Here is a 12323-nt window from a genome sequence, read left to right on the forward strand (position 1 = left end):
TCTATTTTATGTAGCCTTTTTATTCTATGTGTACAATGATAATGGCGGCATTTCGTACAGTGCAGATCGATTTTATTACTCCGAGTAGACACCACGAATGCCACTGTGTATTTGGGGGCATAATGTTCGAGATAGGACCCGCATGTCTGACCTTGAATGCCATATATACTCCAGTACTCTGTACCCCGGGGGTCTTAGCATGGATGTAGCCGCAAGAAAATATACCCCAGGCTATATATCCGTCGTATATTATCTGGTCCCCCTACATGTACCCACCCGTCTCCCTCGTCACCGTGGAGTTGCACCAACGTTGCACTCGGAATTCGTCGGTTCTGATATCCGACGGGTTGGAAGGACTCCATATGGAATCTCAGTAGGGTATCAATTCTACAATCGATACGTACATAGTATTGTATAACTATACCCCCGCAAGTCTTGGCCCCTTACATCGTCGACGTCATTTCCGGCCAGTCAGTACCGTGCCCTCTTATTCCTGTACCTAGAGAGGCCTATACCCATACTGCAGATACGGTGTGTTGAGCCATGCCCAAGCTACCGGGAGTGCCTTAATTTAGCCAGCCCCTGTTCGATCTCTGTCTACTAGTAGTACCGCCGATTGTGCCATACTGCAGCAGTATTCTCTTGATTAATTCCCCGGACAACAACCTTCTAGGATACGTATAAAAAGATATATATCACACTGCAGCAAAAGGCTGGTGTCTTTGAGACTGAAAGTGGTATGATGAGCCTTGCATCCCGGTTGACCAATGTATGGCTTGGGGTTTCAATGATACATGGCAGTGCGAATACCCTATCCATGGTTTCAACGAGCGCTAGATCCCGACAGCACATTTTTTGGGAACGGCAAAACTGCATGTAGCGTAACACATTGTCGTTGAAGACCAAAAAAACAAAAGGAATTGAGAAAAGGTACAAGTGATAATACCAGATATCGAGAAAGATGGTCCAAAAAAGAAATTGGGTCGTCCCAGGTGAGGATCGAACTCACAACCTCCTGATTAACAGTCAGACGCGCTAACCAATTGCGCCACCGAGACGATCTTGTTGAATGCCTCAGCTCAAGGTTGCAATATAAGCCATCGATGTTTGACCTCAAGTAATTCAAGCGTATCAATGTGAGCAGAGGTGAGCAGGGGTGATTCCTGATACACGTAGTCTTTCTTGCCCGCTATTTGAATGCATATTCAAGAATTGCTAGTTGATAAATGCTGCTCTCAATCAAACCATCAGACCCATAGAACAATAATCCTTGGAATACTCATTTGCAGAACTGTCGTGTGTCCAAGATGGCAATTATATCACGTGAACACCATCGAAGTAATGCGCTAGTATTGGATACGTCACAGGAAGGAACACCCAGATAAATCTGCTCTGCACGTGACGAGGCAAGCCTCACCTCAAGGCACGACAGTTGTTCCACTACCGGCGCCTGGTCGCAAACGCGTCGACCTTCCCCGGCAGCGCATCCACCATCATCGTCAATCGGACATCGCATTCGCTCTAGCTTAAGCGTAAATCGACCTCAAAAACCACAGCCACCATGGGAAAGAAGAGACGTGGTCCGACCCTGGATGAGCTCTTAGCTCGTCCTTGGTGCTACTACTGCGAACGTGATTTCGATGACCTCAAAATCCTCATATCGCATCAAAAGGCAAAACATTTCAAATGTGAGAGGTGTGGGAGAAGGCTGAACACTGCTGGAGGTGGGTCGCGATGTCTTTGTTCTACTTTGATGGACCGATTCTAACACCGTGCGAACAGGATTGTCGGTACATATGAGTCAAGTACATAAGGAACAGTTGTCGGCTGTTGATAATGCGCTTCCCAATCGGCAAAGTCTGGATGTTGAGATCTTCGGCATGGAAGGTGTCCCCGAAGATATCATCCAGTCTCACAACCAGCGGGTCGTAACACAGTTCCACCAAGCCGAGGCGGAGCGACAAGCCCAGACTGGTAACCCTCCTCCTGGCGCAGGTGCTGGCGGACAGCCAGCGAAGAGACCGAAGCTCGAAAACGTATCGGATCTGAAAAAGCGACTGGCAGAACATAAAGCCAAAAAGGCCGAGGCTATGACTGGTGGAAGCAGCGGTGACGTGACGCCTGTTGGTGCAGGACAAACACAGAATGCAGGTGCCTTTGTAAGTTTGATGTAGTAAATTCGTCAGTTCAAAGTTCTTTGACGCTAACGTTGGCGATGCAGAGCCAATCACCGTCGACAGCCGCTCCAAACTCACAGTACACATATCCTCAACCGTATGGTGGTGCGGGCTCTCCCTATCAACAAACGGCAAGTCCGGTCTACCAGAATTTCTCACCTGGCGGACAATCGCAATTCCCTCCTAGTGCGCAGTATACTCCAGCGGGATATTCCCCGCAATCATTCCAGGGCACGCCCGGTCAGACCGGCGCAGCTTACGGAACACCACCGCCTTTCCCTCCACAACAGCCACAGCAACCAACCCCCCAAACCAACACACCTCCACATGCTACCGCATTCGCGCCACGATCTGGGAGCTTGCCAGCCGCTCCCGGTCTCCCTCAAAGGCCTGCCGTGGGTGCTCCACAGGTCAATGCCTATCAGCTACAGCAAATGCACATGGGCCATCCGGTTCCGGCCACCGGTGCACCTGTTACAGCTACCAACGGCGAGAAGCCCCCAGGAGCCGAAGCCACACCGATCTCATCGTCTATTGACGACCTCATCTCCGGTGCTGCCAAAGAAGCAGACCAAGCAGCCGCAAGCGCTGCCCCTCCCACAGAAGAGAAGCCCACCAAGAAGGACAAATCGAAGCAGTCAAGATTGGTGTATTCTGACAATGAGACCAGTCCGGAGGAAAAGATGGCGAAGTTGCCCAGGTACGCAATCGTTCCCGATCGTTTAGGGGAAACGGCGCTCCAAGAACAAGTTCCTGCGGCCGTAACGGGGGCCGAACGGGGCCCGGATACCGTATTCGACGCGACGGATTAGTTTCCCTACCGAAGAACTAGAATGGTTGGCGACAGGAGATAACCGACTGTCTCGATGTTCGGCACGATTGAGCGCAAAAGACTCGCGAGGTCAACGGACAGGGATGGACCACAAAAAATCCAGCTAAGTTCGATTGCATGTCAAAATTCTAGATACACGTTTTGATGATATGTCTTCTGGTCATGCTTTACTGCGTCCTACCCTGATCTTCTATCAGTAGTTGGCGGCCTTTGCATACACGGGCCTTGCAGCAGGCATCGCATGCATGTCCACCGTGGCTTTTGTTTCTGACCGTGCGCCCCACGCTATGGTGACACGAAATGAGCGACGATAAGAGTTGGTGAGTTGGTCGTCGATCTTTACTGAAGGAGCTGATCTTCGCGAAATGCGTTTCTTTTACTGTCGTCGGTCCGAACCGGTCTACTTAACTGTAAGTTCTGGTGAAGGTAGGCAATCATCCATTTGCAAATAAATCTCGGATAGTTCAGTGTATCATCTTTAAGACCAAGGGAAACCCATGTAATGACACACACAAATATCAGTCAAATGACATTTAGAGAAAAAAGGACACAAATGGTATAATCATACACAGCCCACTATCCGACCACCCTACAACCACTCAACTACTTCAAAGGGAGAGAGAGAGAATCAGTTCTTCCCCAAAACAGCCTTCCCAAAAACCAAAAGCCCATAAATAGCCACCAAGCTCAACCCAATAGGCACCGGCTTCCGGGTCTTAATAGCCCTCGGAATCGAGCTCCCGCTCAGAACAATAGAGGCCAAGAGACCCAGCTCGTCACCGTAGGTCTGGCCCGTGCGCAGACGCTGGAAACTGTAGAGGTAGAGGGCGCCGACGGAGAGACCGGCTGCAATGGAGGGGACGGAGCCGGTGCGTGCGTAGCCGATCACTCCGCCGAGGGAGGTGAGGATGGAGAGGGAGAGGGCGGAGTTGATCTCGAGGGTCTGTTTTTGGGGTTCTTGTGTTAGTTTGGTTGCAGGTTTGGGATGTAGGGGGTTGGGATTGTGGGAGAGACCATTTTGGGTGGTTTGAATGCTTGGGTTCTTTTGTTGGTTTGTAGGGGTTGTTGCTGTTGTTGTTGTGGGATTGTGATGAGGAAGAGGGAGATGGGATGAGGTGATGGTATGGTGGTATGGTATCGGAGTTAAGCTTGACTGGGGGAAAGCTCCGGATGGCAGTTGGTTTGGAGTGGAATATGCTTGCTATGATTGGTTAATGAGTAGGTCTCCACAGTAGGGTAGTATACAATGTAACAGTGTAACTTAGTAGTATATACACAACTGATGTAGGTAGGTTCATTCTATTATAACAACTGAAATGACAATTTTAACTATCGTTTTTATACGGCCATCACTTGCATGTCTTTCATGATCACTTCTATAATCTGTCGTGAAATCCCGTTTTTGCAATGGGCGGTTATGAGTTTAGATGCGATTGTCAGGCACCGAGATAAGTAGTCTGGACTTTTATAACAGCTTTTGAGTTAAACCTGATTAGTTACCTGTCCTGGCCCCGGAAGACCGGCGGTGATCAGCTGCCCCGTAGTCGCTTTCCTGTGGTTCGTCCTGCTCTTCTTCAGCGTCGTTGCCTTGGAATCCATCCGGTTCAACGGTCCAATAGATAGGGAGAGCACTCAAAGCGCCGAAAATGGAGAGCATCCACCAAGGTAATATGATGTAGCCTTTCTTCACACCGAATGAGAATGCCGCTCCGCAGATGGCGGGCCCTGCGGCTCGTCCCACGGCGCTGACACTCGTAGCAACTCCGTTCAGGGTTCCCAGCACGGTAAGGCTAGTGGCTGAGTTGGTCAGCAGGATCGTGATGCAAGGGAAGCCAAAGATGGACGCCGCAAGCTTGGAGAGCATGAGAAGAAAGATTGTTACGTGACGCAGAGACTCCGGTACCAAAGCAGTGAACGGGGTTACAAAGTAGATAACGGGAAATACGAGAATCATGGCCTTCAAGCAATTGAGGACACCATATCGCTTGGCAGCGATTGGGAAGACCAGGAATTGTAGAAACATTCCGATGATTCCAATAAGCGTGTAATAAATACCGATCGTTTGGGAGCCTGAGAAAAGAGGTTAGATGGTGGATGTGAGAAAAGCTTCGGTCGTACAGGAGCTTACCGACGCCAAATCCTCCGATGAATTTGAATGGTAGGTGCACATCTGGATTACCATGAAGTTGTTGGACAGGAGTGTGCAGGAACACTGGGAGAAGTGAGTCGAATGCCATCGTGTGCAGTGCCATTAAGGCATACGCAATGAGTACTAGTCTAGACTGCGGCGAGAACACGTCCTTCCAACTCGGTCGTTTGACCGGAGCTTTCTTCTGCTGAAGCGGGCTTCCACCCAGCAAAGGTGTGTTCTCATCGTCCTTCACAGTGTACTGCGCTTTCTTCTCTCGTGAAGTACAGCAGCTCGTCAGCATTTTGCCCAATACCAAGCCGTAGTCGCGGCTGTCTTTCTTCGTTGCCAGCGTTTCCTGTAGTTTGTTAGATCCTGTCCATTGGTTATCTATGCGGCCATCTTACATGTAAAAACAAGAACCCCGTCGTGATACCAATGATAAAGAGGATTGCAGACGCTATGTTAGGCAAGATGAAAGGATTCCTTTTTAGAAACTCCGAGTTGCCAAAGATTTCCGGGTGCTTCTCCGCCGGATGTGCTAGGGCACCTCCAAAGGCAGGGCCAAAGATAGTACCAATAGTCCACACCAAAGGCATGATACTAAAGGCGTGCGGCTGCAGCTCCTTCTCTGGGACCATTTCGGCCACCATTGTACGGATAATGCCAACATTACCGTTCATGAGCCCGAGCAGTGCGCGGGTGACCACTACCCATGTCAGTGTCTGCGAGAAACCGAATAACAAAGAAATAATCATGGTGCAGGTCAGGCCCGTCAGGATGATCGGCTTGCGACCGAAGCGGTCCGAGGCAGTACCCCAAGTTACGGCCATGATAGCCTGGCTGATGGACGTGACGGCGGAGGATATGCCGACCCATTTGGCAACCTCATTCTTCGGAACGCCGACATATTCGATCATTTCCGGCTGTACAGCAGTCAGATACCTGCGAGATAGACATGACCACCGCACAGATACAGGAACGGAGTGACAACGCAACCCAAACAAACACAAGGTAAGGGGAAGATATTATCTGGAAAAAAAAGGGCGGCGCATACAAGATACGGTAAAACAGAAGTCAAAACAACTGTGGACGGGAACAGATCATTTTAGCACTTGATCGCGCAATCATTGACCGATCTAGTAGCTAGAATCGGAAAACTCTACAAGACGAGTTGAGTTTCAATGAACGTACCAGGCTCAGCAAAGCGACATATTGCTATTTGAGGCGTAAGAAGGAACGAGACACGCGATCAGTATAGAATTGAGGGTCAAGGATTTCACAGATCGGCGACTTACAGAGAATGATTAGCTGCCGAACCGGCAGCCTTGGCTGTTTTTCTTGCATGAAGAGCAGTGGCAAATGTTATATTCAAAACCTTATATAAAGGAGTTCTGGATAGCAGTCGATCTCGCTCGAGAGCCGTAAGAAAAGAAAGAAAGAAAGACAAAGAGAGGAGAGGAGTCAAACGCGAAAGAGCGGAGAGGAAGAGGTGAGACATAAATTGATAACAGCAGTAGTAAAAGAAAGCAAGTCGCAGCAGTGGAGACCAAAAGACGGGCTGGTGGGTCAAAGACGATCTAAACAGGAGTCATGCCTTGCCCTGACCCGTGACTGTCTCCATTCAGCAAGGGCTTCGACTACGGAGTAAATATCGGATTCTTTTCCGATCTTTTAGTCAACAGATCTTTTACTCCGCTTTTAAATCACTCGTATTGACGACCACAGCGTCGCATTCCTTTGTCTGACGCCTCTGGGTAATAGGCTCAGATCCTTGTAACGTGCATCTGTAACCATGACTGAGAAGGTTTAGCACCAAACTGTGCAGGAGTATGTATTGGTGAAGTCCTACTACGACGCATCCCAAGGTCAGCTGCTATATACATTCCTAACAACTAACACTACGTCGCATTCTCCCCATACTACTGGTTCTAAAACCAAATGATCTCAGCTCAGCTTTCTCCTGTCATCTACCCATCCACGTAAGATCGTCTATATCATTGAAGCACTTTTGTAGCGGCGTCCAGGCGCTCGACAATGATAGAGCGCCATTTCTAATAGAAAGATCGCGTTAGCAGAGTCACCATAAAAGCTTAGCAAAGCCCTTTCTTTCTTACCTGGGCGTTTGCTGAATCACCGGCATCAAAACTCTCCACCAAGCCAGGGTACGTCGCACCCGAGTATCCGGTCCACAGACCAGGCGCAAACACCACATGTTTGAACCAATTGCGCCCATCGAGTCCGGGCTCATACAAGAATGCCCGTTCAAGGGCCTTGTACTTGTCGTTGACCACACGGATCTGAAAGTAGAGTCTCACCTTCTTCCACCACAGATACCAAGGAAGATCTTCACCCAACTGAGAAGTCAAGTCAGCGGCATAGGCGTCAAATTTCTTAGCCGTAGCCTGGAACTCGGCGACTGCTCTGTCCAGAGACCCAAAGTCGAATTCGCCGCCACGCAATTTCTTTGCACCGGGCTTGATCTTCTCCAAATATTGACCGAGACCAGTACTATAGTCAGACGCACTAAATGACAGCACAGGGGCCTCGACCAGCTTGGCAGCAGCTAGAGACCAGAGCTTGGTGCAGGCTTCATGATAGAGCCAACCAGGGTCACCAAATCGATCCATCCAGTCGAAGCTGTCATAGTTGGAGTGGTAGTGGTACACGGGGTCCTTGGGGCCACGGCCGAAGCCCAGGTCAAGGCTGGCCACACCCGCAAAGTCCTGGAAAGCGGTGAAGTCACTGCCGCTACCCATGGTCGCGATGTAGCCATCCCAGACATCGCGAACTGTTTGGCCTTCAATGGTCTGGTTGGGGGACTGGACGAGGCTAGTGACCTCATAGATTAAACTATTTAGGAGTGGGGCCGCCCGAGGACCAAGGACAGTTCCAGAGGCAGCTACGTCGACATTGAGATAAGCAACGTTGGCTTTTTTAAGCCAAGGAAGCTTATCTTCTACCCACTCGGTTGACCCCAGCAATCCATACTCTTCTCCGTCCCAGCTGGCAAAGACGATTGTGCGCAATGGCTTCCACCCTGCCTTAAGAGCTTCGCCAAAGCTGCGAATAACCTCATTGAGGACAGCGGAGCCACTGTTCGGGTCTCCAGCGCCACCAGCGATCCAAGCATCACGGTGGTTACCCAGAATGACCACCTCGTCCGGAATAGCACCCTTGATGGTGCCAATGACGTTCCACAGGGGGGTAGTAACGTATTCTTGTTGGTTGTCCAAGTTGATTACCACATCATCCGGTGAAGGCCCAATGTTATATTCAACGCCCTTGCTGCCAAGCTTTCCGCCTTGCCATCTCTTAGGGAAGTCCGCTGCTTTGGGACCATGTCCATTAAGGGCCTTCAAAAAGGGGATGGCCTCCTTGTATGAGATTGGAATCGAAGGAATGGATGGGATTGCATCACTAGGGTCCTTGCGGTCACATCCGGGCTTGGATGGCCAACCGGGTGTAGTAGGATCGCCGGGCGCAAAGCCTAATTCACTCAAATAGTTAATCAACTGCGACTAGTTCTGGATATCACATATAGAAAGCGAAGGGACTTACTCAGGAATTGGGTGCTACCCCGTTGTACAGCGCTAGGATTCCGGGCCGGACCCTCGGGGTACGGCTTGTATCCGTTCTCCTCTGTTATCTCACCATCATCCTCTGGATCATCATACAAGATCACACCAACCATGCCCAACTCCTGTGCGCGCTTCACCTTCAGCCCACGGAAGATGTGGCCATACTTGGCGATCGCAATCTTGCCAGAAAGACTGACATTGGCATCAACCAAATCTTGGTAATCTTGATAAGAGCCGTAGTTGACGTATACGAATGAAGCAGTGACATTTCCAGTGGCCGAATAGCCATGGAAAGTAGGCACGCGATCAGGCAGACCACTGGTGCCATCCTCTTCTAGGACGTCTTCTTCAAGAGTAGCCTCGAACGTAACTTCGGTCGTGTCCTTGGACTTCTTTAGCAGAGCCAGGCGGTGATCCAAAGGATAGTTGATGTAGACATCGTAGGCCACGATGTCAGTGTCGTGGATGCCAAACTCTTGCCAGCGCTCCTGGGTCCAGATCGCCTGGCTCAGGTTCTTGCCGGCGAGATGAGGCCCCGCCGTATAGTAGCTACTCCACTCCCGTGCCTTTTCAGCGGACGGGGTCGTTTGAAGAATTGCCTGCAGCTCTTCATACTTGAGACCGTGGCCCTGCGGCCACGCTTTGTGGGGGAACGGACGCGCCCCAGGGAAGTAAGACCAGATGGAGCCATGCTCCCGGGGGAAGATGGCTGAGGGAAGGAGGAACAAGAACAGAGAAACCACGAGCAGCGTCCCGAGAGTGAAGCTACAGAACTGTCGTAGCTTGTGGTGGGGGTACCGGTGCCGCTGGGGACCGACGCTGACCACCTGCAGAAGAGGCGTGGATTCGGAGGGCGCCATGGTATGTGGCATGGACTTCTCCCTCATCTCGGGGGGCATGGTTCAACTAAGTGAATTGAGGAAATTGGAGGAAATAGCGGTCAGGCATGGAACAGACGACCGCTCGCATTGATCAGTCTGCGTGTGTTTAAGTGACAGCTTCTATGCGGGATTGGAGAAAGGGCGAGGATTTCAGTTTGGGGGCGCCTGGAGGGCTTTTTATCTAATCGGAGCCCCTACGTAATTGACAGTCATTGGATCTCTTTATCGGTCCCGTGCGGAGTCCGGAGCAAGAGCGGAGCCCAAAGCTTATCACCTTTCAGTACTTTACCGTATTAGCCGAACTCCCGTTTGACAGCTAACATGGAACCCCATCTTTCTTGCTGGAACCGATATACTACACCACACTGTATAAACACTACGACAACAACTACACAAGCGACGACCCGTCGCATTTTTGGTTGCATTGGCTACGCTTCTAAGAATAAAGTTCGTACATTGAAACCCACCAATCGCACGCCATCTGTCGCGTATATGAGGCAATCTTCATAATCAACATCATCGAAATCACAAAGACAAAACACAAACACAAGAGGTATCACGTGCCACGCTTCTCTTATTTACAATCAAGACCAGACACATACTATGCGAACATGAAGGGATAATCAACAAAGAAAGAAAGAACATAAAGAAAGAGTTACACATCAACTGAATGCCCCACAAGTGCTTCGGGAATCGGAACGTTGTCGTTCAATGCGAAGTTTAACTTTTCACCTAGATCGATGCTGTCGCGCAAGATCTGCCGAGCGTCTTCGTCGCTGACACCCATGTCTTCCTTGACCAGCCGGACCGCCAATTCAGGCACGAGCACTGCTTGTGCGTAACCCACAACGCCCGCCGACTTCACAATGTGGTCGCTGGCCGCCAGGCGGCGTAGCTTCCGCGAGAAACGTGTGGTCAAAGCTTGTAACCTGTCCAACCCTTGCATTAGTCTTGGATATATCACAATTGGATGAATACCGAAGGACGTCTCACATTTTACCAGAGCCTCGAGTACCGTAATAACCGCAAGAGATGGTCTCCAAACCATCTCCCTCCAGTGTCAGCCGAAAGTTCTTGGCTTTTCCAGCTTTTAATGTCGAATCCAGGATGTTTCGGTAGTAAGACCGGCTATCGGGAACCAGAAGGTTCTCCAAGTCCTCAAAATAGCTATGGATCCGGTTGTCGAACGTATCCCAATCGATAGCTGGGTAGCCCTTATCATGCCACTCTTTCTCGGCCGCGGTCTTCTTATGAGAATCGCAGAACCGCTGCTGTTCTCTAATGCGCTGTTTTGGCTGTGACTGAAACCGTAGCAAGAGTTCTGGGTCTACAGGTTCTTTACACCAGGGACACAAAGACTCCTTCGGATTCGGCACATCGCCCGCCTCATCTAGTAGTATATCCTGTAAACCAGTTTCAGATAACTCGCTAAGCGGGGAGCTGAGAGGCGAAGCATCTTCATCATCGGTGTCAAAGATAGCAGGTTCTCGAGCGGAGGAAGGCGCAAAAGAGGAGCTAGAGACAATATCATTTGGAAGAGGAGGAGGGGCCTTGAACTTGGGAGATGAGCGCGATTTAGATGGCGGACTTCTAATGTCAATATCCTTGGGGACCTTAAACCCATCATCCTTCTGAGATTCCGTATCCACATCCTTTGTTTTCTTCTCAGCATTCGGCGAATTACCTGCCGACTTCGGCTTCGGTCGACTGGAAGGAGGCGAGTCCGTTTGTAAAGGCGTGCTCGGTTTTCTTACATAGACTTCGGAGGTGCGTTTCTTTCCATAGTCGGCCCTGGACTTCTTGACGGGTTGTGATGACCACCCACACTCTGAAAATGGATCGCCATTGTCATTCTCGTTGACAGTAACTGTATCTTTCAACGTCCTCTTACGAGTCGAGCGTTGAGCTCTCGGACTATCAATTCCTCTCTTCGATCGCGGGGTTCGCGATGGCGTTCCATTTTCTCTCGAAGTCTCAGCTAGTTTCTCCTCCAGAGTCGGCCCTGACCGACGCGGCGTGCGCTCATTCCCGATATCGTCATCTAGACCGGCATTGCTTTGAGTTTCCTCTTCGCTGGAGCTCAGAGGCTCATCGTCCGTGGCCGGTTCGGGCTTAGTAACAGGCTCTGGAGCTTCATTATTCTGGAAAGTCGAAAGAAGATGTCCTCCGCGGTAATTCTGCCTCGTCAAGCGGTTCGATGCGTAACTAGAATCGGGCTTTGGCTGAGGGGTGACCATAGTGGCTCGGGTCCGGGAGGGGTTTGGAACGTGCGGCGTGTTTCGGGACGATTGCGCATTTGTTTAAGTAAGTAATTATTGCATAGGAACTGTTGTATTTCATTAATGAGTGGGAACAAAGAAAAGACAATCGCTCGTGGAAATTGGGGTGGTGGCAGGAAGAAGAGGAGAAACGCGTGTGGTGACACGCTATCGGTAACTCCGCATTAAATCTAAAATGCTGATCCTTGGCTTCCACTATTGAATAGGGTTGACTGTCTTTGATGGTTAATTAAGTTTAGCTCCATTAGTCCTTTATTCGGTAGTTATATTTGAAAAAGAATAATTATCTATATCGAATGCAGCTAAGGGTTGTTGACAATAGTCTGGGCCGCGTCGCAAGACTCGGAACATCGTAATGGCTTGCAATCCTGACAAGAAATGAAGAAGCGCTCAAGAATAATATAAAAGAAATTAAGGGAAAGAAAAGGGCTTATGAAGTGATCAT

At 50.0% G+C, this 12323-nt stretch overlaps 4 protein-coding genes and 1 non-coding gene across 5 annotated transcripts; 1 reads left to right on the forward strand and 4 right to left on the reverse strand.

The window, feature by feature from the left end:
* Window positions 1-984: 984 nt before the first annotated feature.
* Window positions 985-1058, reverse strand: AO090003t00007. Its single transcript has one exon. It is a non-coding gene; the product is annotated as a tRNA-Asn (tRNA).
* A 1157-nt stretch (window positions 1059-2215) lies between these two features.
* Window positions 2216-2989, forward strand: AO090003000970 (putative C2H2 finger domain protein; the record flags this gene model as incomplete). Its single annotated transcript, XM_023235116.1, has 1 exon — window positions 2216-2989. The coding sequence occupies one exon, from the start codon at window positions 2216-2218 to the stop codon at window positions 2987-2989; it is 774 nt and encodes a 257-aa protein (XP_023090167.1).
* A 1512-nt stretch (window positions 2990-4501) lies between these two features.
* Window positions 4502-6057, reverse strand: AO090003000971 (MFS transporter; the record flags this gene model as incomplete). The annotated part of the gene is made up of 3 exons (XM_001820031.3): window positions 4502-5079; window positions 5138-5495; window positions 5545-6057. 3 exons carry the CDS (start codon window positions 6055-6057, stop codon window positions 4502-4504), a joined length of 1449 nt encoding a protein of 482 aa, XP_001820083.3.
* Window positions 6058-7134: 1077 nt separating this feature from the next.
* Window positions 7135-9578, reverse strand: AO090003000972 (M28 family metallopeptidase; the record flags this gene model as incomplete). Its single annotated transcript, XM_001820032.3, has 3 exons — window positions 7135-7191; window positions 7255-8627; window positions 8699-9578. The coding sequence occupies 3 exons, from the start codon at window positions 9576-9578 to the stop codon at window positions 7135-7137; spliced, it is 2310 nt and encodes a 769-aa protein (XP_001820084.3).
* A 676-nt stretch (window positions 9579-10254) lies between these two features.
* AO090003000973 (RTC4 family protein) lies at window positions 10255-11836 on the reverse strand (the record flags this gene model as incomplete). The annotated part of the gene is made up of 3 exons (XM_023235117.1): window positions 10255-10528; window positions 10593-11427; window positions 11491-11836. 3 exons carry the CDS (start codon window positions 11834-11836, stop codon window positions 10255-10257), a joined length of 1455 nt encoding a protein of 484 aa, XP_023090168.1.
* Window positions 11837-12323: the final 487 nt, after the last annotated feature.

This window comes from Aspergillus oryzae, chromosome 2 (genome assembly GCF_000184455.2).
Source record: "Aspergillus oryzae RIB40 DNA, chromosome 2".
NCBI lineage: Eukaryota > Fungi > Ascomycota > Eurotiomycetes > Eurotiales > Aspergillaceae > Aspergillus > Aspergillus oryzae.